This window comes from Siniperca chuatsi, linkage group LG23 (assembly GCF_020085105.1).
Source record: "Siniperca chuatsi isolate FFG_IHB_CAS linkage group LG23, ASM2008510v1, whole genome shotgun sequence".
Classification (NCBI taxonomy): domain Eukaryota; kingdom Metazoa; phylum Chordata; class Actinopteri; order Centrarchiformes; family Sinipercidae; genus Siniperca; species Siniperca chuatsi.
In genome coordinates this window covers 17,057,823-17,084,713 of record NC_058064.1, presented here as the reverse complement: position 1 = coordinate 17,084,713, position 26,891 = coordinate 17,057,823, and the positions used below count along the sequence as shown (strand labels likewise).

At 39.0% G+C, this 26,891-nt stretch overlaps 3 protein-coding genes across 4 annotated transcripts in view; 2 read left to right on the top strand and 1 right to left on the bottom strand.

The window, feature by feature from the left end:
• Window positions 1-10,100, top strand: part of cdk17 (cyclin-dependent kinase 17) — a 40,343-nt gene extending 30,243 nt beyond the window's left edge. Inside the window, exons 5-17 of the mRNA XM_044187059.1 lie at window positions 1,825-1,950; window positions 3,158-3,214; window positions 3,320-3,434; window positions 3,826-3,920; window positions 4,788-4,850; window positions 5,137-5,260; window positions 5,468-5,588; window positions 5,947-6,044; window positions 6,170-6,275; window positions 6,576-6,618; window positions 8,231-8,321; window positions 8,437-8,514; window positions 8,954-10,100. Coding sequence (XP_044042994.1) covers window positions 1,825-1,950; window positions 3,158-3,214; window positions 3,320-3,434; window positions 3,826-3,920; window positions 4,788-4,850; window positions 5,137-5,260; window positions 5,468-5,588; window positions 5,947-6,044; window positions 6,170-6,275; window positions 6,576-6,618; window positions 8,231-8,321; window positions 8,437-8,514; window positions 8,954-8,994 — 1,158 coding nt within the window. The 3' untranslated portion in view covers window positions 8,995-10,100. The remainder of the gene's footprint in view (window positions 1-1,824; window positions 1,951-3,157; window positions 3,215-3,319; window positions 3,435-3,825; window positions 3,921-4,787; window positions 4,851-5,136; window positions 5,261-5,467; window positions 5,589-5,946; window positions 6,045-6,169; window positions 6,276-6,575; window positions 6,619-8,230; window positions 8,322-8,436; window positions 8,515-8,953) is intronic.
• Window positions 10,101-12,534: 2,434 nt separating this feature from the next.
• elk3 (ETS transcription factor ELK3) lies at window positions 12,535-22,499 on the bottom strand. Its single transcript, XM_044187060.1, has 5 exons — window positions 22,027-22,499; window positions 18,072-18,307; window positions 17,191-17,916; window positions 16,053-16,175; window positions 12,535-14,447 (listed from the first exon to the last, which is right to left on the bottom strand). The coding sequence occupies exons 2-5, from the start codon at window positions 18,276-18,278 to the stop codon at window positions 14,352-14,354; spliced, it is 1,152 nt and encodes a 383-aa protein (XP_044042995.1). The 5' UTR covers window positions 18,279-18,307; window positions 22,027-22,499; the 3' UTR covers window positions 12,535-14,351.
• Window positions 22,500-23,506: 1,007 nt separating this feature from the next.
• hcfc2 (host cell factor C2) overlaps window positions 23,507-26,891 on the top strand; it is an 11,948-nt gene continuing 8,563 nt past the window's right edge. Inside the window, exons 1-3 of one of the 2 annotated variants that reach the window (XM_044187051.1) lie at window positions 23,507-23,856; window positions 24,633-24,781; window positions 24,876-25,036. In XM_044187051.1, the coding sequence (XP_044042986.1) occupies window positions 23,697-23,856; window positions 24,633-24,781; window positions 24,876-25,036 (470 nt within the window). In that variant the 5' untranslated portion in view covers window positions 23,507-23,696. Of the gene's footprint in view, window positions 23,857-23,891; window positions 24,026-24,632; window positions 24,782-24,875; window positions 25,037-26,891 lie in introns of those variants that run through there. The other variant, XM_044187052.1, reaches the window with a different exon arrangement.

The following is a 26,891-nucleotide window of genomic DNA, read 5'->3' as shown; positions in this document are numbered from 1 at the left end:
TCACATCCATTATCATAGTCTTGAAGGGCTGATACAATCTTTTCCATTGTTCTTCAACCACTTCTCAATATTAAAACAGTTTCCAGTTTATCATTATTATCCTCTTGGCTGACAGGCAAGCCAAGGTGAAAATCAGGTGTGCAATATTAGAAATGTATAGTGTCCATTTTCTTTTAGCAAAGTAACCAAGCAACTGGACATATGGATAGGCGTAGATTTTCAGATACATTAGCTCCAAGTTTCTTTACCAGTGGACAATGCCACAGCAGGTGCATGAGTGCTCCCTCCACATCACAGCAATACCAGCATAAGTATGATACTCTGAATTTTCTTCAATGCGGACGGTGTAACGTAAAGCTTGTGTGTTACTGTTATTTGTAAAGTGTAATATCTAAATCTCAACATCATGTTAAAAATGACGCCCCTAGCTGGGGCTTCAAACCTCAATAAACTGTCAAGTTCAAGTCTAGTTGGCATACTAGTTGGCAGTAGTAAAGAAAATTGTAAAGTGATACCCAACCCTACCCCATGTTACCTAATTCAAAACATTAACCAAACTTATTCAAATATTGTGTTTTATGTAATTATAGGAATTATTATTTTTAGGTAGTGTAACTAAATGCAGATTTGCTTTTATTTTAATGTAAAACAAACACAGGCTTTGGGATGACCCAGCACTGATCTTATGTAAATAACAGATTAAGTATGCAAGTATGGCTGCAATAACAAATATTTTAATTTTTGAATAATCTGTCCATTAAAAAAAAAAAAAGTGAACAATGCCCATCACAAGCACTCAGGGCCCAAGATCTTCAAACTCCTTGTTTTGTCTGATCAACAGCCCAACACCAGGAAATTTAATGAAAATAGATGAAATGCTGAGAGGACAGACAAAATCTGTTGTAGACTGACTAAATGATGATGATGAATTTGAGACACCATTTTGCATCAGAGAAAAAACAGCACAGAGTCACATTATATAATACTTCCCCTCTTCAAGACAGCGATATGCTTTACGTAATCTGAGCTTTTATTTGAACTCTGTTGTCATAATACTGGCATCTTCTCTGAGCAGCACTGTCATAGAGGACAAAGGACTACAGTAAAGAAATGAGAGAGGATGAGTTGATGGTATTTGTGGAGAGGCCAAACTTAAAAGCACGGATGATAACCAAGCAGATGTGACGTCTTCTCTCGCTGTATTTTTACTCCACTCACCCTTGCTTTTCCCACATCAGTCAGCATTACGTCAGTTCATCGCTATCAGATGTGGTCTTATTTTGATCCTAGAATAGATATGATCAGTCGTCCTGAACAATAAGATATGAGCACAGCTATATTGACAACGACAGCCTGTTGTGTGAATACAGACTGAGAATATGAGCTATAAACATTAATAAACATAATTGTTTTTATTCTCGCCTTCGACACGCCACCTCTTATTTTTACCCTCCATAAGATGGTGATCGACCTGATCGACCTGATCGTCTTCTCTCTCCGGGAGTAGGAGTAGATGAGAACAAGTTATTTTAGACAATGTCTGTGTGTGTTTGTGGGTGGGTGGACCTACATTGTCTCGCGCTGCAGAAACATGCCCCACACCACATATAGACACGAGGCATGTAGCAGTATATTTTCTCACGGTCTATGTGCCACAATAGGCCGTGAGAATTTAAGAATTTGATCTTGCTATAAAGATTTTCGGCTTTAAATACTTCCTTTTACGTAGGTGCAAAACTCCTTGTCCAATACAGGAATGTCAAATCAACAGCTAGTTTCAATTCTAAACATTAGAAAAACATTTTTTATGTGTGTGTTTTTAAGGACCTCAACAAGCGCTTGTCTCTGCCTGCTGACATCCGAATTCCTGACGGTTACCTGGAGAAGCTGCAGCTCAGCAGCCCACCCTTCGACCAGCCGCTCAGCCGACGCTCCCGCCGAGCCTCGCTGGTCAGTGTGTGTGTGTGTGTGTGTGTGTGTGTGTGTGTTTGTGTGTCTGTGTCTGTGTGTGCTACCTTTATTGCTTTGCGGTGCTGTTACCAGACTCCCACTGTGCAAGTTACCATGGCAACTGGCCCGATGTGAGAACAGGATGGATTAATCTGAAGTCACAAGCGCTCACCTCTTCCTGCCTTTAGGCCCATCAAATTAGATCATAATACTCAGCTGGGGTGTGATTATGCAGTTTTGTTGGAGACCGTCAGCGACAAAGAGGTTTATGTATATTAGTTTACTAACAGTGACACCTAAGCTAAAAAAAAGTTACTGCAAGTGCAAAATGGACAAAGTTTTTGGTTCTTTCTAAAGGAGAAGGTAAAAAATACTGTATTTTTGCCCCCTTAGTGCTTTGATGTATTGTTGTTCTCCTTTTTTGCCAATTTTGTCCTTGCCAATCGCAAAGGATGCCATGTCAGCTCAAGATATTTCCAGCAGCTATAATGGAGGATGATAGTAAAAAATGTTTTGTGGATCTAAAACAGGGATTTTCAAAGTCTGACGCTGTGGGGCCCCCCCTCAAACAAAATCGAGACAACTACATTTTGGCAAATCAGCGTATTTTTTCTTTGATTTGTAAGCAGATTTATTGGTGTTTAATCACAAAGGACAGGAGCGATAAGAATATCCTCAAAGTGTAAGTCACATCGAATCTATAAATGTATATCATGTCTGTGTGTTCGATTTGACTGAGTTATGACTCAGAGAAGTGTGTGTGAGTGCGCAAATTGCGGCAATCGGGCTCAAAGGGCTTTAAAGGACCTTAAGCACGTCACTATTTGAAAACCTCTAATCTAAAATGTCAACTCTACAAAGAAACACAGAGCGAGGAAGCCTGGAGCAATTTTTTTTTTGCACCATTATTCAACACTCAGAAGAAGGAGGCACAGAGACCGATTTCTGCAGAAAACAGAACAGAATAAACCAGAATACAACACACCTTCAGTATATTTTGAGTTTATACAAAGGGGTATCTGAAGGTTTTGGGCAACTTCAATTCCTGAATGAAAAAATACTGTAAGTCTGTTGAAATGAGCTTTACTCTGGTGTTGCAGAAACAGTAAAACCACAGATCCAAAATGGGACTTTAACCATATCTCATTAGTGGCCCAGTAACTTAATCTGTGCTTAATTCTTACTTTGTCCTCTGGCTTTTCCTCAGTCGGAGATTGGTTTTGGCAAGTTGGAGACGTACATTAAGCTGGACAAACTGGGAGAGGTGAGGAAGTCCTGAAATCCCATCTGACACTATTAATGAAGGAAATATGTTTCACAACTCACGTTAACTCAGTAATATTGAACCGGCGTTGTGTGTTCCATTCAGGGAACCTACGCCACAGTATTTAAAGGACGCAGTAAGCTGACAGACAACCTGGTGGCGCTGAAGGAGATCCGTCTGGAGCACGAGGAGGGAGCGCCATGCACCGCCATCAGAGAAGGTAGTCACCTTTTGTCTTTTACACAAAACTCAACTGAATCAGTTCAGTGCCACATGACGCATTCTTACGGAAATAAAACTTTTGTCATATTGGTGTTTGATTTTCTCACTTTTTAGTTCAATGTTAAAAGGATCAATTCAACCAAACCACATCAAAAAATACATAATATGGTGGAGGTTAGAGGAATTTGATTTGCGGTGCTCAAAGCATTTAAAAGTAACATTCAAAAAAACTCAGTATCAATGTAATCACTACCAACATGCCTTTCTAAAAAAATGTAGAAAGTAAATTTGTCTATTAAATATTTTTTGGAGTCATGGGGCATTTGTCATTATAAAGTGTTACATGTGTTTCTCTTTGTGTAAACATCTGTCTGTCGTTGTCTCTGTAGTGTCGTTACTGAAGGACCTCAAACACGCCAACATTGTGACGCTACACGACATCGTCCACACCGACAAGAGCCTCACCCTCGTCTTCGAGTACCTGGTAAGACTCACTGCTTCCCCATGTTCTCAATGCAGGACGGTCTTTGTTGAGAGCTTTACAGACAAAATGCTTCTAAATTTAATATAAATTAGCATTTAGCTGATATTAGACAATTCCAGCATTTTTTGTTTCCCCAACTGGTTTTACATGCATTCGTCACAATTAAAGAATTTGTTTTAAATTTCTTTTTCTTTTTTCACTTTTGCCAACCCTCTCAGGTTCATTAATTCCTTTTGAGTTCCAAACAGCATAGAAAGCAATTAATTACAGTGAATGAGAAGTTGTCATGTTTTGCAAAATTGTATGAGAACAATATCAGATTGTCATCAATATTATATATATATATATATATGTTCAGGAACAACAAGATGAAAGCACTGGCAAATGATGTACAGCAATGTTAAACAGGAAGGGAATGTAGGAAATGAATCAAGGAATCAAGGTCATTTTACAACACAGGATTGCACAATGAAGTTTCACACGTAGAACATACAAATATTTAAATTAAGAATAAAATAAAATAAAACAATATATACAGTTATTTAAATATTTACCTATACACGTATACACACAGAAAGTAATAATTATGTAGTGCATTTTTTGAATTTGCCTCTGGGGGAAGTGTAAACAGCAATGTCTTGCAGGAGTCTTGAGTTCTGTCGGCGCTTAACACGGTCCGTCCATTGATTACGATAGCTTGATCCGGGATGTGTGAAATAGCAGATCGATGAGTCAGAAAGACAAAGTGAAATGGATGTGAAAAAGTTATATTATATATTATAAAACATTTTAAAATGTCAATGTAGAGATGTTCTGTAGGTGTCATTGTATCTACTTCCTGTCTGATGGTGCCATCTCTCCCTGTAGGATAAGGACCTGAAGCAGTACATGGATGACTGTGGAAACATAATGAGCATGCACAATGTGAAGGTGAGGACGACTCTTACCATTATTGATTATCTTTTTATTCTGGTCTCTTTACATTACAGAGTTGCACCAGTTAATGGCCCTTTGACCAAATAGTCCCAGGAACTTAACTCAGGGACTAAAAGTCTCTTTTGCACATTTCTGTTTGCATTTACATCCCGTCTAAAGAACTGTGATAATCAGGCAAATTAGACCAATCAAGGATAAAAAGTGTCAGACGAATGGGACACAGTTTTTGTATGTTATAAGACATATTAATAACATCAAGTTTTTACACATATCTTTCCAGGTCTTCCTGTTCCAGATTTTGCGAGGGCTGTCGTATTGTCATAAGAGGAAAGTTCTCCACAGGGACCTGAAGCCCCAGAACCTCCTTATCAACGAGAGAGGAGAACTCAAACTGGCTGATTTCGGTAAGAGGAACCACAGCAGCAGCTGATTCTGTCTTCAGGGAAGTGGAGGATGGAGGAGCGGGAGTATTCTTGTTGTCCTTGCAGTAAATTTGGAAAGGAAATTAATGAAATGTATGAAAATGCATTTGATTATTTCCAGTTCTGCTCTTCACAGAATAATGCTACTCTCCTGTGTAAACAATCATTATGTCTTTGGTGGGCTGGCAGGTCTGGCGAGGGCCAAGTCTGTCCCGACTAAAACCTACTCCAACGAGGTGGTGACTCTTTGGTACCGGCCTCCTGATGTTCTGCTGGGATCCTCCGAGTATTCAACACAGATCGACATGTGGTACGAGCCTCACAAGAACCCTACTGCTCACACTAGTAATACTTAGAAGAGGCATGATTAGTCCATTAATCAATGTGTGGATCAAGAAAAAATAATTATTTTGATATTCATTTATTAGTTTGAGCCATTCATCAAGTAAAAATACCACACATTTTTACCTACAGCCATACTTTTAATGGTACCAGTTTGCCAAAATGTAAAAAATATAGGGTGAAAAGAAATAAAAAGGGCATTTTTCACTATATTCTGACATTTTATAGATCAAACAATAATCAGTTAATTTAGACAATAAGTTCAATGATTTGCAGCCCTAGAATGAAACTACTTCTAAATTCTGTGGTTGTGTGTGTGTCCGCAGGGGTGTTGGTTGTATATTCTATGAGATGGCTGCAGGTCGGCCGCTGTTCCCTGGCTCCACCGTGGAGGATGAGCTCCACCTCATCTTCAGGTTACTGGGTGAGTGGCTCCTGCCAGGCCAGATCACCCAAGTAACCCAAATTGTCTCGCCACATGTTATTACCTGTTTAACCTAACGTGGCAAAATACTGTATATCTGAGTGGCTGTGATTCTGTGACTTCAGGCACACCCACAGAGGAGAACTGGCCGGGAATCTCCTCCATCGAAGAGTTTAAGTCCTACAACTTCCCCAAGTACAAACCGCAGCCTTTAATCAACCACGCTCCCAGGTACTGTGGTCTGTGTGTGTGGGCGTGTGTTGGGCCTGCACGTTCAAGTGTTTGGATTTGTGTTTGTTTTTTATGCACCCATAGTTCTATTTTTTTCCCCCCAACCCCTTCGTATGTATAGAGTACTGGTGTGTATTTGTGTGTGAGTGTGTGTGTGCGCGCGCGAGCCACAGCCAGGAAGTCCTGTTAAACATTTCACAGACAGCTATCCACTTCCTTCCTCCCATGAGCCCCCACATTTCCATCAGCCTGTGCTGCAGGCAGACAGTAAACTGTTGCTCTTCCTTTTGTCTCCTCTAGGCTGGACAGTGAAGGCATCGAGCTGCTGCTGGCTTTCCTCCGAGTGAGTGTTTACTTCCTTCATAATACCCAGAATGCAATTCACTCTAAACTGATTTATCTAGCTCATTTTACACCTGATGTCTTTTCCCCTCCTCTTATTGATTTTAATTTTCTTATCTTGAAGCACCGTTACATATTAAACTAATATAAATGAAATGCATAATAATCAATCTGTTAATTATAAAAGCAGTTCACTTACTCTCCATAAGCTGAATTATGCTATTTATAATTCACTTAATTTTAATATTGCACTGGTATTCTAGGTTTTATTATTATGTGATATTATTCAAGAATTTGACACATAATCATACAGAAAAATCTGCATAAGCACATAATAACTCTTATCATTATTATGAGAGATATGTTTTTTTTTATTAGTAAACATGTTGCACTAAACTTCTAATTGCTTGATTGATTCTTAAAGCTCCACTAAAAAAAAGAAATCGAAAAGTGCACGAATGTTCATCCGTGACCTTTGGGAGCAGTTGTCACTGATTCGCTGTAACTTACTTTACTTTATCACTTTATTTGTCATCAAAGGGAAATTGGTTGCGCAGCAGTGAAAGAAAATAACACAAAGCACAATGAACACATCATACTGATACAAATACAATATAGAACAAAAAGTTTAAAACAGTTAAAAAACTATTTTAATGGGTTAAGACACCCACCATGAACCATCATCCATGGTTCACATTAGGCCAGAGACCTTTGTTGCATGTTGCATTCAAATAAGCTTTATTGGCCAAATTATTACATTTTAACAAGCAAAGGAGAAGGATAAATAATCGCAAGATAACAAATACTTTAACTTTATCCTTTAACATTATAATCCATTTTCTCCCTCCCCTCATTTCCTGTCATCTCCCTACTGTCATAAAAGCATAAAAATCAATTAGATTGCGAGTAAAAGTCAGAATGATTAATTATTAATTAATTTAGCATTTGGGTCCTGGGTACATGTGCTCATGTCACAGAGTTGAGTTGAGAGATGGCAGAAGGTATGGAAAGGTTTTTACCGGCATATCTTAGTTAGTTTTGGTTAATGGGACTCTTAAAAAGGGGAACTGGGATGTGAGCTGTCACACTGAATGGACTTTGCTTTCTTTAACAGCTGTTTGTTGACAGGCTTTTGCTGCAGACATTTACTGCCCCATTTAAAACCTTTTTCTGTTTGACAGTAAGAGAAGAATACTAAAAAATAAAATGTAAGAACTGATTGGATAGAAGATCTATTAAAAACAATAACGGTAAAGACCTACCGAAATGAAACTTTGTCTACCTCCTATCTTTGTCTATCTCCCACAATAATAAGATATCAATTAGTAGCTGTTTCTTTCATGATAAAACTGTCAGAAATAGAAAGTTGTAGGCTTCTACCACTACTGCTCAGATTTTATTTTGGAAATCCCTTCAGTACCAGTTATTGACAGCAGGAGGCATAGCACTATCAGTGTTTTCCCTTACACAGTATTTTCACTGAACATACACTCGGTTCCTGTTTCTAGTGTGTTTTAGTTTTTAGTTTTAGTCAGTTTATCTGAGTGAATCACTGATCACAGACAGAACAACTGCTAAAATCACAGGATGGTTGATATTTCCTGTTTCCGCAGTATGAATCCAAGAAGAGGATTTCAGCTGAAGAGGCGATGAAGCATTCCTACTTCAGGCAGCTCGGGATGAGAGTTTACACACTGCCTGAGAGTGAGCACACACACAACTGAATGAAACTGCAGCCTGTCCCTCTTGGGCTCTCTTACTGCATTTTTTCTTCTTTCCTGCTATTTGCTGTAGACTGAAGCTCTCCTCTGTGTTGTAGGTGTATCAATATTCACGTTAAAAGAAGTGCAGCTGCAGAGAGACCCTGGCTACAGAAACTCCTCGTACCCTGAGTCAGGTGGGTGGGCAACACATCCAGACTCTACAGCATTTAACCTTGTTAGACTGTTAGACAAAAAAATAAACTTTTCTTACAATATGATCATGTGACAATCATCAGAAAGCAGGTAAAATGAGGCTCACAGGCTTCTCATTGAGGACTATGGTAGTTAAAGGGACACTCCAGTGATTATGTATTACACTTCCATACAGTTGGGGGACACAACACAAGACACACATTAATAAAAGAATGGTCAAAACTGAAGCAGGAGGGCCGAGATATCCGAGAGTTTTATTGCCTTGTATGGGTCAAGATTCAAAATCACTGAATTACCACATTTCCCATACTGCAACTGGTAAAAAGTAACGATCTGATGAAGGCTACGTATATCATCTTTAATGTAAAGCAAAGGCATTATGGGTATTGTATTTTTAGAGTCTTTTGACTTTTCTTCCAGGTAACGGCAAGATCAACAGGAGGCAGAGCATGCTCTTCTAAGGTCTCATGAAGACGATGGCCAACTGCCCGACTTCTTCGTCACTTCCCACCAACCTCTCGCATGAGCCCACCTCCCCTCGGAGTGACACCCCCCCCCGCACACACACAAACATGCACACACACCCCTCTGCGCGAGTGACTCTGGGTTGAATCTATTTGGAGACTGTGTTTATTTATTGGGGGCGGGGTGAGGTTGAATTTTTTGCTGCTAAACTACTACTGTCTGTATATAACACACCGTGTGTGTGTGTGTGTGTGTGTGTGTGTGTGTGTGTACCTGATGTGAACTCGAGACGCCATGCACAGTTAAGCAGTCAGTAAGGTTACTATTGTTTTTCTTCTGACTATGATTCTCCGGCTTCGTTTGAGTTAAAATTCCACTGATGTTGACGTTGACGCTGTGATCCAAGTTGTTGTTCTTGTTGTTGTGCTTGGAGACCGAACGCTTCAGTTTCTTTAGATTATTATTTTTTTTTATAAATATGTATATCTATATATATTTGGAGTTTATGTTTTGTTTTTCTTCGAGCTTCCGTGACTGAAGTCTACAACATTTCCAGGTTTAGAAAGACTAGGACGCTAGAAGGTCTTGGTCGGGGAAAAAAATGGTTCCTCTGGATTCCTCTGCGTCATTTTTCCAAAATCTTTCAGTCAGACTCTTCCTCTAGAGGCCCTGCTACCCTCTGAGCGGTTACACTGAGGGTCAAAAAGCAGGACTGTGAGTGGATTGTGGTAACAGTTTTGGGCTGTGGGTTAAAGAAGCACACACAGAGTCCAATCAAACTGGGAGAACATGACACCAGCTTTCAGTTCTTTTGGCCATTCTGGCTAGGACCAAAACTGAAGAGAAGGGCAGAGACAAACAGTTGGGAAGATGAGCGAAAAGCACAGATGTAAGAGGAGGAATACTGGAGATGAACAGGAAGTCACGTGACGTCCCACAGGAAGCCAGCAAGCCTTCCTTAAACCCCTCACAAAACTGCCAGGACTTCAGTGCTTTTTAAAAAAAAAAAAAAATAATGCAAGCTACACTTTCTCGCTCTGTGTGCATTTGGAGATCTCACTGCAGTAACTCTTTGTTTTTAACTTGCACTTCAGTGTGTTTTTTTTGGAATCAGGGACCTGGGCCTTGACACGGCCGAGTTACCCAACAGTATTAAGATGTGTTCTCTCTGTCTGTGACCTTTGACCTCTCCATGTGAAACAACAGTGTCATTGTGGCATGTTTTTCGGAGGGGGTAGTGGGGATGGGGGATAGTGGGGGATCAGATCAGGGTGGGGTGTTCAAAAAGCGAAATGGTTGTTTTCCACTTGGCGGACCACCACTCTCTCCAGCATTTGTACACAAGAAAAAAAAAAAGATTTCAAATTGAAATGATTTAACTGCCCGCTGTGTTGTTTGCAACTGACCGTGATGCAACAGATGAAGGCAGTTGAGAAGTCTCACTTTTTACTGCATGTTTACTGAAGCAAATGGATGATCTCCTGAAAATCGCTTCAACACTTAAATATCTACTGGTGTGCTTTGCATTCCTGGCTTAATTTAGTTGCGGTGAGTTTTTGTCTTATTCCTGTGAACCAACAAAGGTGTAGTCTCTGCTTGTCCAGACATTTCCAGTTGCTATGTGATAGCAAAAAGTGTTTTATCACTTTAAAGGAATAGTTTGACATTTTGGGAAATATGCTTATTCGCTTTGTTGCGAGAGTAAGATGAGAAGTTTGATGCCACTCTCACGTCTGTACAGTAGATATGACGCTAGCACCAGGACCCTGTTAGCTTAGCATAAAGACTACAATCAGGGATACAGCTAGTCTGGTTCTTACCAAAGGTAACAAATCTGCCTTCCAACACTTTTAAAACTCACCAATGAATGTGTTATATATCTTATTTGTTTAATTTGTACAAAAAACAAAGTGTAAAAAAGACGACTTGTGGTTTTACAGGGGTTGATGTGCTGAACTATTTCTTGGCCAGACACACTAACTTCTTGGAGTCTTGTAGACACTGTGAGGTTGCTAAGCTGGCCAAGACATAGTCCTGACTTTAACGCCACGTTAAAACCGTAATGTGTTGTTTTTACACTTTGGTTCTTGTATGAATTAAACAAACAAGATGTTAAGTGTTGATTAGTGAGCTTCAGTGGAGCTGGTAGGCAGATTTTGTCACTTTTAGACAGAACCAGGCTAGCTGTTTCCCCCTGTTCCTAACCAGCTGCTGGCTCCAGCTACATGTTTATTGTACAGATGTGAGAGTGGTATCAATCTTCTAATCGAACTTTTGGCAAGAAAGTGAATAAGCCTATATCCCAAAAGATTCGTGGTATACATCAAGTTTTAGTGTCAAACTTTCAGAATCAAAGGGCAAGAGCTCCAGAGCTGCCATTTTGTTCCAGAATTCAAGTCACACAGGAGAAATCCATCATGGAAAAGGCACTTTCTACACTCACAGTAGCAAAAAAAATAGAAGTGAGTGCAGTGTATGAGCTTCTGCACTAAATAACACTAGGAATGCATTGAACATCACTGGTTGAACATGTAAGAGTGTGAGAAGATCTGAGGGAGATTTTCCTGTAACTGCAGCTCTTTTGCTCAACATCTACATGAAAATTTCACATTAATTGTCTGTTGAGATTTAAAGGATTCGAGCAACACTGAAGTTCTCTGTTCCAACATACTGAGTGGGTATGTGTGCTGGAAGCACTACTAATGTTTGATAAACACATTAATATCTGAGAGCATTAGTGTAATAAACATTAACACAGTTTGCAGCTAATAGTGTGATAATCCTGTAAACATACTGTGTTTCTCATCATTTCAAAACCTTTGACAACGTGGATTAAATTATTTTCAAAAGCTCAATAAATGAGCTCAAATTAAAGCTCAATGCAAACTGTCACAAAATAAATACAGCTGGAAGACACTGTTAACGGTTTACATTTCAAATAATGTAACTTATTGTGTTCACAGGAAAAATTCATTATATTAATGGTAGACATCCTGTATTACATTGACCCATTGCCCCTTTTTCTTCCCCTCATTGTATTTCATATGTACTGTATCTGCGTGTCTGGATGCTTCACTGAAACTTAAAAAAAGAATTATGTCTTTTTCATTTTTTACACATTTCACACATGAGAATGCAGGATTATTCCACTGTTAACTGCAAACTGCGTTTCTGCTAATAGCAGTTTTTTTTTGACAGAAGTGACATGCACGAAAGCAGATACTACAACGGCAAAGATATTTATCATTGTAAAACTTTTTCAAATGTATGAATGACCTGAATTTATGTGAACATGTCTGAACTCGTGTGAGTGTGTCTGTGTGCCTGATGCATGGAAGGCCTGCTTTGTTGTGAATTCGACCTCTCTGAAACACTGAGCTGCCGGTCAACAGTTGGTGTGTGACTCTTTTTACTGGAACTATTTATTTCTCATAACCATCGAAAGTAAATTTAATCTGTTTCATAAACAGTCTGTGCAGCAGTCATTCTTTGAGTGGTGAAAGAGTGTGTATTACCAACTAAAATGAATATAGTAATTCTGAAAAGTTATTCATTTTATTCCAAACAACAGTAACAATTTTCTTTACAAAACAGCAAAACACAAGCACATCACTGAGAATACATTTCCATTAATTTCTCTATAAAAATAACCAGGAGCCATTCTACAAAAAAAAAGGTTTTTGTGCAATTTTGACCTGGAATGTCTATTAAAACCTGGTTTAAAGCTTAATACATTTACACAAGTCTTATAATATTGAAGGCACAGCTGGTACAAGGCTTACAAATACAGTGCATTTAAAAAAAAAAAGCATTAAACTATACAAAGATTTTAAAAAAGTTCACAGCGTCAAGTCAAAGCAATACAGAAGACAAAATGAAGACTTCCACAACATTTTAGCATACTGGCTAGCAGGTGTACTGCTAGGAGTCAGTGAGGGATTCATCTCATGTGACCACAATCTGGACAAACGTATAGCAAGTGTAACAAAAATTTGTCATTCATTGAACTTGTTTTATGTCCCCAAAATGACAGGTTGGGTTGAAGGTTGATAAATGAGACACAGCCATTGGTTTACGGTTGTGAACACCCAAAATTGTTCATGTTTTGGTCTATTTAAAGGAAGGCACAGGAAAAAGAAAATACAATCGCCCACTACTTGCTGGCCGCTATCTTGGCAAGTTAATGGCCTGTGTAGCCTATGGCCTTTAATCATCCAGTTATGGTCCCATTTTATGATCAAATTAAAAGGAACAATTCCACATTTTGGGAAATACGCTTTCTTGCAGATGGTAAGATGAGAAGATTGATATCAAACTCATGTTTGTAAGTTAAATATGTAGCTACAGCCAGCAGCCGGTTAGCTTAGCATAAACACTGGAAACAGCCAGCCTGGTTGTAAAGTAAAATAAACAATACTAAACATTATATCGTCTGTGTATGTTTAGTCCATACAAATACCAAAGTGTAAAAACTCATTATGGTTTTATGGAGGTCATGGGAGCATTAACTTCCTCTTGTCATCACCGTGAATTTGCCAGGCAACCTTCAGTCCCCCATAAAACTACAAATTGTAACTTTTACATTTAGGTTTTCATACGGATGATGTGTTAATTAGTAAGATTTTAGCTGCTAGTCATTAGGTTTTGTCACTGCTGGACAGAGCAAGGCTGGCTGTTTCCTTGTTTCCTTACTTTATGCTAAGATAAGCTAACCATCTCCTGGCTGTTGCTTCATATTAAGCGTACAGACATACAGAAAAAGATTACACTTGTAAAGTCTCCTGGCTCAGTGAGGTCTTGTTATCTCATAGTTCCTGACAAGGATTTCCCCAGATTTCCATTTTTGAGTCACTGGTGTGTATATTGACATTAGTCTGGGCAGGGGAGAAAATTTGGAATAACATGAAATTGAAACCAGTCTGTATCACTGAAGTTGAAGAAACTAAGTGGAATGAGATGAGATTTAAAATGAGATGTGAAATGTGATGAGGTCTGACCTCCAGTCAATGTATTACCATGAAAAGAAATTCAGAGGCTTTTACATTCTGAAAAGAGGAAACACCAAACACAAATGTAAAGAACATGAGCAGGTGAACTCTAGTAAACACACAAAGAAATGTCTAATGCAAATACTCTTCTCAGAGAGCAAAGCTTCAGAGTGAAGCTCCTGTTTCTTCATATAATAAATGCAAAGGAACAGGTTTCAGATTAAAATGTAACTGGACTCAGGAGGTTCGACTCCTGTGTGGTTCATCATCAGAGTTTAAGGCTGATGGGCTTGCTCCTTATCTGTGCTGATCTGGCCCAGCTCAGCCTGGTTTGGCCCAGTTCCCTCTTGGAGCTCATGCTGGCATCAGGACTTGTGGGAGCTGGAGGAGAGCAGCAGAGGAGAGGGAGCGTCCACGCTAGGAAAAGGCACAGGGATGGGTCCATTCAGCAGTGTGGGGAACTGAAGGGGGACAGTTAGAATTAGAGGTGGAAAACACTGCTAATATTAACCCCCTGACATACTGTTTCATATGAGAAAGCTGGAATTTTTCAGTGTCAGAGTCATCTGTGAACAGAAGCCCGAGTTGATATTCTGGTAACTGAAATTTCCCCTTGTAGTATTTGAGTAAATAAAACCAGTAAAATATTCAGGTAAATCGTGCAAAAACTAACAATAGTTCTACGTTACAGGCTTTCATTAAAAGTATAGTGTAGTTCATTAATTCCTTGCAGAAAGAAAGTGGCGATACAATAAAAACCTGTCACAAGTTATACTGTCATCTTTTATTTCTTTTTGACTGAACTAATAAGCGCTCTTTCTTTCTTCAGCTAGATGATACATAGGGCAACATGTAAGGAACAAACAGCCTGATTTGCGATTGACTGATAAGATATGACGTACTTAAAAATAAATGGGATTTTAAGAGGAATTTTAGGAATGTAAAAAAGAAATGTGCAACTTTTGGTATTTACTATCCAAGCTCCTATGTGAAGAATTAGTTATGTGATTATAGCATCTTTCAAATGATTCTGATGGCATATTGTGATGTTTGTAGAAAAATTTGACAATTGAAATACTCATTTGATACCACCACTAGGAGTCGCTAAAGTCAGAAATGTTCAAATCCTACACATAGGGACTTTAAAGAAAATTGATTTTGGTTAAATGACTTTAGTCACTGTGACTTGATTTAAACTATAGGGTCATTTAAAACAGAGTATATTGATTTATTGATCATTTATAGAAGATCAATATATAGTTGTCCCACTACCAATAGTACACGAATGATGTCACATCAATAATGTAAACAGTAATGTAAAGGTTAGTCAGTGTTTGAGGAAAACTGAATGTTCTCACAAGAGGAGAGTGTGCGCTTGCTTATACTACACTGTGGGGACTTTAAACCTGGTAGCACACCAGCGTTGTGGGCACCAACCCCATTACTAAAACGCTGGTCATTAGATTAGCTTAACAGTTTATTTTGGGGTTGTGTGTGTGTTTTCGTGTCAGTGAGTTGACATGGGTGGGAGGGGCTCCTGACCAACCAGCCCTCTCCCTTTCCCCCCCTTAGCCAACAGGAAGTTGCCCCCTCTTCTTGTCCACACCAGAACGGAAACATCTGTAGCTTATTTTGAAACCCTGGCACACTGTGAATCACACATACACTAAAACACACACAACTGTGTGAAAACAACTGCCGAGGTAAATCTGCGGTGTGAAATGAAAGATCCTGTAGTTATGACGGATGGATTTGCTGTAAATAGAGAGAAATGTTCACACAACTGGTTCCCTCTTTTTCGTTCCATTCCGTGTACAAACAGATGTATCACCATGAGGTATCACCATACTTTGAGGAAAGATCGTCTGAAAGTGCGTGTCATTAAATCCATTTGAATGATTGCTATGGCTGCACCCTTCCTATGATGGCAGGCTTCGAGTGTGACCATTCATAACAGGTATAAATTCTTCTGCCTTTAAATGTGTTCGGAACAAAATGCAGTCACTCAAATTCCTCACATATACAGCAATACTAAATGTGTGTGTGTGTGTGGGGGTGTGTGTTACCTGAAAGAGGGGGGCATGGCTCTGGAGTTGGGCAGGGCTGAGGGGTCCCACTGGACTCAGGCTGGACCAGAAATGGATATTGGAGAGTAGAGGACTGGGAGCGAGCAGCAGACCAGATGGCGTCTACATTGACAAAGCCCAAAATGAAATGTCAGAGGATAAATACACCAAGATGGAAATGATGGTGTTTACTCTAGCACTAAGTCCACGAAGCTGTACTCTGTGGTGAAGTCGTCGTATCATTCAGTCTCACCCAGAGCTCAAAGCCAAGTCTGCCCTCTAGTGAACTCACGTCTACCAGACAGACTGACTTGGCAGACTGACTCCATGCACGTCAGGACGCTCCACTCAAACAGAATTCATGAGATCTATTTTGTTCCGTCACTTCAGATTTAACTAAGGCCAGTTTGGTTTTCTTTCTGGTTCTGTCATGGGAACATAAGACTGTTCTATCACAACAGCCAGGAACTACAGTTTCTTCAGTGCTCAGAGCTCACAGCTTGACTAGCAAGATACCAGTGTAGGCCATCAAAGACCAGCAACCACCATCAACTGGTTTGTTGTGGACAACAGGGATAACTGCAGGGACTGTTTTTTAACATAGGAACTAAAATCGGAACCACATCTGTCCTGGGAAAGGTTCATAAGGTTTCTGATTTCTGGAAGGTTCTTGTGGTGGATAAGAGGATGTGGATACCTAACAGTTCAGGTGTTCCTTGCAAACACTTTATCATACAAAATGTTCAGTGATAAGTGAAGGCTTTAGCATACACTTTTATTTTCCATCAATTATGCACTGTACACTCAGCAGCCTATCATTGCTCAGTCTGGATAAAAGCGTCAGCTGAAAGCCTGAATGTAGTCAGACTGTCCTGGTTTGGTCAGTGTGTCGTTGCCAGTGAATCAGGAGCTTCAGGAACATATGGCTTCACTTATGAACCTCCTCCCTCCCTCGCCTCCTCCCCTCTTTCCGCTCACCTCTTTCCATCTCCTCCCTGTCTAAATGCATCTCGTTTTTTTTTCTTCTCCTCTTTCCCTCTCTCTCCTTCTCCTTCCTCACCTAAAACCACCTGTATTTACTGAAGGACTATGTTTGAGTACAATGTTGTTAATACATGTGTTATGTGTCATGTTGTACCTGTGCGGTGAGGAAGGCAGGGGTCAGGGACCCTGAAGGCAGTGCCGGGCTGTTGAGAGCAATGGAGACGAGGTCACTTCCTGTCAGGAGGAGAGAGGAGGCGGAGATTTCCAAGCCTTTGGGTTTTCTGCTTTTCAAAGGCGCACTATTGGCCAATCCCCTCCTCTCTGGTGTTGTTGTGCTCTGTGACCTCACTCTCTCCCTCTGACCAGATGACAGGTTTAGAGGTTGAGCACTCTGCTCTAACTCATTAGTGTCTGTGCTCTGGCCCCGCCCCCTCCACAGTGTGTGGGCGGGGCTTTGTGGTGGGGAGGAGGAGCAAGAGGAAGAGCAGGCCTGACGAGGAGACGGTCTAGAGGAATTGGAGGTCTCAGTCGAGGATGGGGGTGGGGTGGAGGGGAGGGAGGAGTGGCCACGGTTGGTTATGAATCGGATGACGGAGGAGTTGTCGTCATGGCGATCGGATCTGGGCTCCATCTTGATCGGCCGGTGCTGTTCTAAGGAGCCCTGCAGGGAGCTGACGGTGAAGGAGGAGTACAGGCCGGAGTGTAGGTATTGGTTTCTCCCACCCCCATCCTCGTCTTCAGCCTCAGGCTCTGACATTGCACTCCCGCTTTCCTCGCTGCTGCGGCCCGACTCCACCACCGCAGGGTCCATCTTCAAAATCTCAGGGAATGACACAAACTTGTAGACGAACTTCTGACCAATCACCTTCTTAATGATGTTCTGCAGAGGGAACAAAACGTCATTTCTTATTTTAAACCGATTTATTAAAATTTTTGGTGTGTTGATTTCCATTGGGTTGGACATAAAACATAATCAAACCACTTAGACTGTTTAACATTGTATTTCAATTGTTTCGAAATGTATATGTTGTCTACTTTGTCGTAGTAGTAGCGCAGGGCTCTGCTCAGCTTGTCATAGTTCATGTTGGTCTTGTTCTTGCGCAGCCCCCACAGCTTGGCCACTTCCTCTGACTTAAGCAGCTTGAACTCGCCGTCGTTGGACGTCCAGCAGATGAGATGTTTGTGGCTTTGGTCGAGCAGCAGCTGCAGCAGGAACTGCCAGAGTGTGATGGAACTCTCCATGATGGGATGACACCAGAGACACAGGTGATCTGGAGAGCAGAATCAAGACTTAATAAAATCAATTCAGCAACCACGTATTGCTTTGTGCTATCAAGAAGTTATTCAAACATCTTTTTTTTGCAAACAAGATGGATTGCTTTACAGCACAAATCAGGAAGAGGGAAAAGTTCTTCTAGAGGAAACTGGAAGAGTTTTTGGCGAAAGCTGATGGTGGAAGAAAAGAAAAATCAATTTCAACATGTTTAACCTCAAGAAAGTGGATCAGAAGGCAGTGGTGCTGATGGGGAATGTGGTCTTCATTTGAAGGATGGCAAGCTTTAAAGAAGCATAAATGGATTTTTTGGCCACTTGGGGGCAGCGGAACAAGCCATAACACAACGTTGACATATTATCACCTTACTATGTATCACCTGTTGTGGCAAATGTAGTAACACGAAGTAACATTAGCATTCATTTGGAGTCTGTTTCTGGCCACATAGTGAATAAAAGTCCAATATTTACCCTGTCTTTAGCCAAATCCAAAACCAAATCATGAGGGAAATATCTGGCTGTTTAACTGCTAATTGCTCCACCACCATTGTTCACCAGTTAGTCACTGACTTTGTCTGTCTGGTGTTCAGTGCTGGGAGGTAGTGTACACTGGGTTTATCGTGTTTTCTCAAAAACAGCGGCTGTAAACTGGTTTGATGAGAGAGGTGGGATTGAACCAAAACAATAACATTGCGGGCCGTAAAAAAACAAAGCAGTGAGCTAAAATACGCTAAAACGCTCTGTTGGCTGAGGGGAACTGCTATGTTAGGTGATATTAACCGCGGATTTGTCAATATGAGTGACACCTTTCACATTACACATAATTCTTTGATCCATTGTTATTATAAAATATTGATTAGTGCAGCTTTAAAGATTACTGTTAAAGATCATAAATGTCAGTTGTGTAAATGAAACCTGTCAAGGAAATCATCACAGATTAAGAATGTACATGCAGCAATCAAGTTACTGGAAAGTGAAAGAAACAATAAAATAACTATATAAGTCATTCAATGCCCTTAAAAGGTCTTAATTTGAAGTAATTTCACACATTCTTTGACTGTTTAGGGAATCAGACAGACGACATAAAAAGAAGGAAGGAAAGAAAGAAGGAGGGTAGGTGGGCAGGGAGGAGGAGGAATTGTTAACGTCAACACAAATGCGTACCGCGATCCTTCCTCTGATGCAAACTCCACTAAAAACCACAAGCATAACAGTGCAGGCCATACCCGCCACCATCCCACTTCTCTGACTGGGAATTTCCTGTCCCAAACACTGAACCCACAAACAGACAACAACACAAACATATAAACAACACCAAAGGCTCTACAGGACAGTCCACTTTGCCGTGAGTTTCTCAACACTGTGGTTCTGTGGAACAAAATATGCAATCTATATCTCACACGTGAACTCATGCTCTTTTGTCTCATGGACTCACATACTTTGGCTGCCTTCCAAAGCAGGATGGCGGCAGTAGTAAATACAAGAGTGAGTAAAGCCACCATTGATGCTTAGGATTGAAATTGTCCATGTGCCCTTACTTCACCTCCTTAGCCCATTTAAATCTTGGAAACAGCAGGTTTTATATCCAGAGGACTGACAAATTAAAAGACAAAAAAACACAGCAAATGCAGTGTTTGAATCCCATGCCTTCAGTCTCACCAGCACTCAACCCCACTGAACACCTATGGTGGAACGACACTTTATGTTGGCTTTCCTTTAAATAACTAATCTGTATACTTACAAAAAATGGGCCTCTTAAGGACAGGGGAAATGTAATGTTGTGTTTTGTTTATGAAAAAAATTGTTCGCCTGCAAACAATCAAGAAGCTTGTTTTGTTTGCAGCCCTCTTTACACTTTTAAAAACTGATTTGGTCTGCTATATTTCCTGTTATTTCACCTTTATGTTTGTGCATAGTGTCTGTCGTGTGTGTGTGTGTGTGTTTATGTGTGTGATAGAGAGAGAGAGGGCCAGACACTGGTTGGCTTTTGGATGTTTCCATGGTGATAAAGCAGGATGTGGTCAGTGACCTTCTGCCAAGACAAGCACGTCTAACCGACATGTTTACCTTGAAACCACTGACTGTCTGTGAGTGTCTGCCTGTCTGTCTGTTTCTCTGTCTCCTTTGCCTTTCCTCTCTCTCTCAAAGCAATTAATTTACATGGTGCCTTATTAGCAGGGAATACAAAACTACTTACTGAGAAAGCAACACATAACTCATTAAAACCAGATTTAATTTGCAACCATGACAATATGACAGTAGAGACTTTGCAGTTGCAGCAGAAATCCCCATGGCAACCACATCTGCCTCAATAGTGGAGAAACACTGGAGCGGAGGACCTGAAACGTTGCCACCAGAAGTTATGGTTACTCTATGTACTTTCATAATAACAACATATGGTTCAGTAACGACAGAATAATCAACCACTAATTCAGTATAAATATACGGTATGCATCTCTCTTTCTAAAAGGAAACCATCCAGCAGAGGGGGAAAGTGTGTGTGGGGCAAACAATGACCCATCACCATGAACACACACAAACACACACAAACGCATATCCTTGCTTCCTTTTTCCTGCACGGGTGTATGTGTTAAGTGATGGAGGAACTGCAGGGCTGTCTGCCTGTCTAAACGAGGACTTCCTGTCATTCAGCTTCAGGGGCGTCTTCCCGGAGAGAGGCCTTCCCTCTCTGGGAGGTAGGATGTCCTGTCACTGTGTACCACCAGGAACACACACACACACACACATATGCTTCTTCATTTCTTATTGTTACCACTTCTGCGGATGCAGAAGCTGTCTTTTTAAGAGCAACATCTCAACACACACAGATCCACGACAACATATGGAGAAAGCATCTATGTCCTGATGTCAGACTGTTTGATCTATGTTCACCCTCTGACGTTTCACTCTTAACAAGTCTGGACTGGAGGGAAACAAACCAGGAGGAAATGTTGATTTATGGAATTTCAGAATAAGAGCAGTCTCGTACTGGCCCTCAGTGTTACAGCTTAGAGTCTGACACTTAACAAGTTATAAATGACCCATACATGAACATACTCTTTCTTCAAATGTCAATCTATGAGATATACACTCTAGTGTACTTTGGAAACTCAAGATCTTCAATCCAACAGAAACAAACCAAACCAGAAAGATGCACATGATTCTACATCCATTTTCTCTGGGCTACTTATTTCTTATTTTTGGAAGTGTGTGTGTGTGTGGGGGGGCTGCTGGAACTGAAATGGTTCTTTGTTTTGCACCAGTGACTCATTTTCAAGATGCTGTCTGCTGCCAGCTTCAATCCGGAAGCGCATGGCAATTAGTCTGCGAGGTCCAGACAAACCAGAAAGTCTACTACTAGATTTTTAAAGGAGCCACGGCTAATTTTTCCGCAGCAGCCGGTACACTAACATCTTTTCTTTCTTTCTTTTTTTTAAATGTAGCCAAACAAAACTGGGCAACTTACGCATGTGTCTGTGCCAATGCGGAAAACGCATGGCTTTAACACCGTTACGCACAACTTTAACACTTCTTACGCACAGGGTTAACACTTTACGCGCGGCTTCAATGTGGTTTTCAAGTTGACATTGAATATCTGAACCTGATCAGGTTACAGCAAATACAACAACAGATAATATAAGTCTGCTTCTGTCTCTCTGTTATGCACGAACTCGCACATTAGTCTAGAAAGCTGAATTATAAGGAAACTTGCACCTACCCTGCTTTGGACGGCCGCTGCTCCTCTGTCCGTCTGCCCTGCGTGATGTGTGTGTTTGTGTCTTAAAGTGGTGTGTGTGTGTTGTGTTGGGGCTCCATGCTGCTGCTGCTGCTGTCTGAAAGCGGATCCGCAGCTTTTCTCGCTCCTGCCTCAGAGCAGGAAGTCGGGACGCGCAGACGGAGAACCGGCGCACTTCCTTTGGCGCAGTATTCCCGCACGCACACACACACACACACACACACACACATATAATCTCTATTTCCCATAACCCCGCCAAAACCACTCCACTCTCTCTCACGCACAAACACACACACACGGGCCCAAGTCACGCACATACACACTCTCTTCCAGACCTGAACACAACTCACGCACTTAAATAGCCTACAGGCAGACGCGCTCATTTTCTTTCTCCAATTCTCTCTTTTCCCTCACACACACACACACACACACACACACACACACATATATTGTAATTCCGACTACTCAGCGCTCAGCCAACTGACAACTGACGTCACCCTCTTCCTGCTCACCGGGAGGGGTTCCTGTTCCTACACACACACACACACACATACAGGCCTAAAATTTGTTGCCCAACCTTCATTTTGATAAAGTGCAGCATGCTGTTAAACCAAGGAAAATGAATCACTTTTTGAAGGGGTGAACTAATCTGTTCTGGTTAGCCTTTGCTTAATTTAAATATCAAAATGTATTATTATTATTTTCTTTGTGTATTTTGTTGTCCTTGGATTGTCCCGTATGTTTTCCTTCTCTGGGTTTGCAGCCTCATTCTTCATACTGGATTTAGCTACTTGTGTTCTGTAAAATTTAAAACATACAAATGGCTGCAAGATAAAATTGCAGGTGATTATATATTCTGGTTTTAATCAATGGAGAGGCTCTGTACTGCAGACAGTTTACAAGGAAATGGACTATAAGATTATATTTAAGACGATACATAGAAGTGTCTTCACAGTTTGAGATGGACTGTGTGCTTGGCACGAGTCAGACAGATGTGTTTCAACCAGCTCTGCACTATGGACTACTCTGTATATTCGTGCCTGTCAATGTGGGCTCAAAGGCCATGTCAACATCTGATATCTTGCAGTTGACACGTTGCATCATTAAACGGGTACTGCAGCGATTTAGTCAGGTGACTCACACGAGATTAAAAATAGAATGGTCAAAGTCTATGCAGTAGACAGCAGATATCACTACTTTTAGTCTGCATTTCCCATAATGCAACTCAACAGCATCTTTCTAAATTTGTATTTCCCAAGCTGAGATAACCCTGATTACATAATGAGAGTTCTTTTTTTTCAGATATTCTCCCTCCAGAGCCACAGAATACATTATACAACTGTCTGAATAGTAATCCCTACTATAAACTGAACTTCATGTGTAAAATCAGTGGAGCGACTGGCTGCCATCAAGAAAACACGAACAGACAATTGGAATCACCAGATAGTTCTCACTCTTTCCTCTTTATTTATTTAGCGAAATAGCCTGCATTTCCGTTACATTCCTTTAAATCTTGATACCCGATAAACGAGGCAGAGTGAGACGTACTCTGTTGTTTCCACCTCTCTGGTTGAATTTCCTGATGCCTCCTTCGGCCCGCCCACGTCTTTGAAACGTAAACAGCGCCAAACTTGAGGCTCCCTAACGGGAAAATGACAACCGAGGAGCCGCAATGGAGAAAAGTCCATTCCGTTACAGGAGTGATACCGCGGTCCAGACACGGACACCGAGCAGCTGCAATACGGGAGCTGATTGTCGTGTTCGGTGGAGGAAACGAAGGGATAGCGGAGTACCTCCATGTTTACAACACTGGTAAGCTAACGATAGCCGGACGCTAACTAGCAGGTTAGCGGCTAATGTTTTTAGCATGCACACGAGTCAAAAAGACCACTTGAGCCAACACGCCCTTTGCCATTAGCTTTAGTTGTTTATTTAAGAGGTCCTCGACAATGTTAGCATCATTATGGTCGGGAAATTACGGGTTTGTTGTAAACTATTCACTAACTTGAGCTAGATAGCGTTACTTCAGCTGGTTAGCTAGCTTCTGTAACTATTTTTTTCCCCCGAAATCTAGCTACTTAGCTGCGCCGTTAATTGTTATGTTAACTGGTAAAACAGAATGACGAGCAGGAGGAGGGTCATGTCATTTGTTTGGTCGGTGTAGCGTTAACTGAAAAACAATTAAACTTTAACTTTAAAAAGCGTGACTAAACAACACAGTTGAATGTAGCTTTAAACGTAATGACCATGTAGTTATTGTAGTGTTAGCAGAGCTTGAGACTAATGTTGGTATTCAGGTATGAATGTGTTAACACGTTGCGCTGAATGAGCACTTAGTAAGTTAGACTTCGGGTTTGAAGTGATTGCTGTCCAATATACTGTAAAGGATATGTTGTTTAGGGCATTGTGCAAAAACGTTTATATTAACAGTCCTGTTTAGGGCGTGAGGTGGCGCTTGAGGTCATATTTTGTAAGCTACTGGAAACATAGCTCCGTAAGGGTGTTTTCCTATAGGATGTATAAAATGTCTAAATGGCAGCATTCAGCAGGATGTTCTGTCTACGGCTGACCTCTGGCCATTGTTCCAGTCTCAAAGCAGTGGTTTCTGCCTGCGGTGAGGGGAGACATCCCGCCCGGCTGTGCTGCCCATGGCTTTGTCTGTGAAGGCACTCGAATACTGGTCTTTGGCGGCATGGTTGAGTTTGGGAAATACACCAACAGCCTCTATGAACTTCAGGTAATGCCGTCACATTTCTAAAGTGGTCTGTTCTAACCCTGTTGCTGTCATGACGAACATTTTCAAATCTTGACTTTGGTCCCTTGTGGCTCAGGCTAGTCGCTGGCTGTGGAAGAAGCTGAAACCCAGAGCACCCAGGAATGGCTGTCCTCCGTGTCCTAGGATTGGACACAGCTTCACTCTTGTGGGTAACAAGTGTTACCTGTTTGGAGGGCTGGCCAATGATAGTGAAGACCCCAACGGCAATATACCAAGGTACTGTGCAAGTACACACAAGAAACATAACATTTGGAATTTGTTAACACTTGAGATGCATAAAAACAGGGCAGGCTGGTTGTTTCTGTTTGATTTGTTTGTGGATATGGAGTAGGATCCCCTTATATACATTTTATTTAGCAAGCCCGATGCTCCTCTAGTGTTGAAAGTAGATTTATTGATTAATCATTTAGTCAAAACAAAGCGAAAAAGTGCCCATCACAACTTCCCAGAGCCCAAGATGTCACTTCAAATGTATTTTTCTGTTTGGCCAACAGTCCAAAACCAAAAGATATTCAGTTCACGATGAGAAGCTGGAACCAGAGATTTGGAATGATTGTTTGGCATTTTCCCACTATTTCTTCTGGCAAAATGACTGAAATGATTAATCGATGATCAAAATAGTTGCCAATTATTTTCCTGTTGATTGACTGATTGATTAATCTTTTCAGCTCTAGTTTAAAGTATAACTTTTAAACCTTTGAATGGCTCTAATGAACTTTGAGCCAATCACAGTGGCTGATCACTGGCTCTGGACCAGTTGGGAGTCTTTAGTGTTGAATACAAAATGGGCTTCTAGTGATTTGTTGATCATGTTGCTCTCAGTGCAAATCCTTACTTATATTCAATTACACCTTAATATATGTATATATATATATATATATATATATATATATATATATATATATATATATATATATATATATATATATATATATATATATATATATATATATATATATATATATATATATATATATATATATATATATATATATATATATATATATATATATATATATATATATATATATATATATATATATATATATATATATATATATATATATATATATATATATATATATATATATATATATATATATATATATATATATATATATATATATATATATATATATATATATATATATATATATATATATATATATATATATATATATATATATATATATATATATATATATATATATATATATATATATATATATATATATATATATATATATATATATATATATATATATATATATATATATATATATATATATATATATATATATATATATATATATATATATATATATATATATATATATATATATATATATATATATATATATATATATATATATATATATATATATATATATATATATATATATATATATATATATATATATATATATATATATATATATATATATATATATATATATATATATATATATATATATATATATATATATATATATATATATATATATATATATATATATATATATATATATATATATATATATATATATATATATATATATATATATATATATATATATATATATATATATATATATATATATATATATATATATATATATATATATATATATATATATATATATATATATATATATATATATATATATATATATATATATATATATATATATATATATATATATATATATATATATATATATATATATATATATATATATATATATATATATATATATATATATATATATATATATATATATATATATATATATATATATATATATATATATATATATATATATATATATATATATATATATATATATATATATATATATATATATATATATATATATATATATATATATATATATATATATATATATATATATATATATATATATATATATATATATATATATATATATATATATATATATATATATATATATATATATATATATATATATATATATATATATATATATATATATATATATATATATATATATATATATATATATATATATATATATATATATATATATAT

Coding starts and splice junctions, on each gene's coding strand:
- elk3 (XM_044187060.1), bottom strand. CDS start 18,278: ATGGAGAGTTCCATCACACTCTGGCAGTTCCTGCTGCAGCTGCTGCTC. Junction 17,917..18,071: donor TGCGCTACTACTACGACAAA/GTAGACAACATA, acceptor TTCCCTCTGCAG/AACATCATTAAGAAGGTGAT. Junction 16,176..17,190: donor CTGCCTTCCTCACCGCACAG/GTACAACATGAC, acceptor TTGTCAATGTAG/ACGCCATCTGGTCTGCTGCT.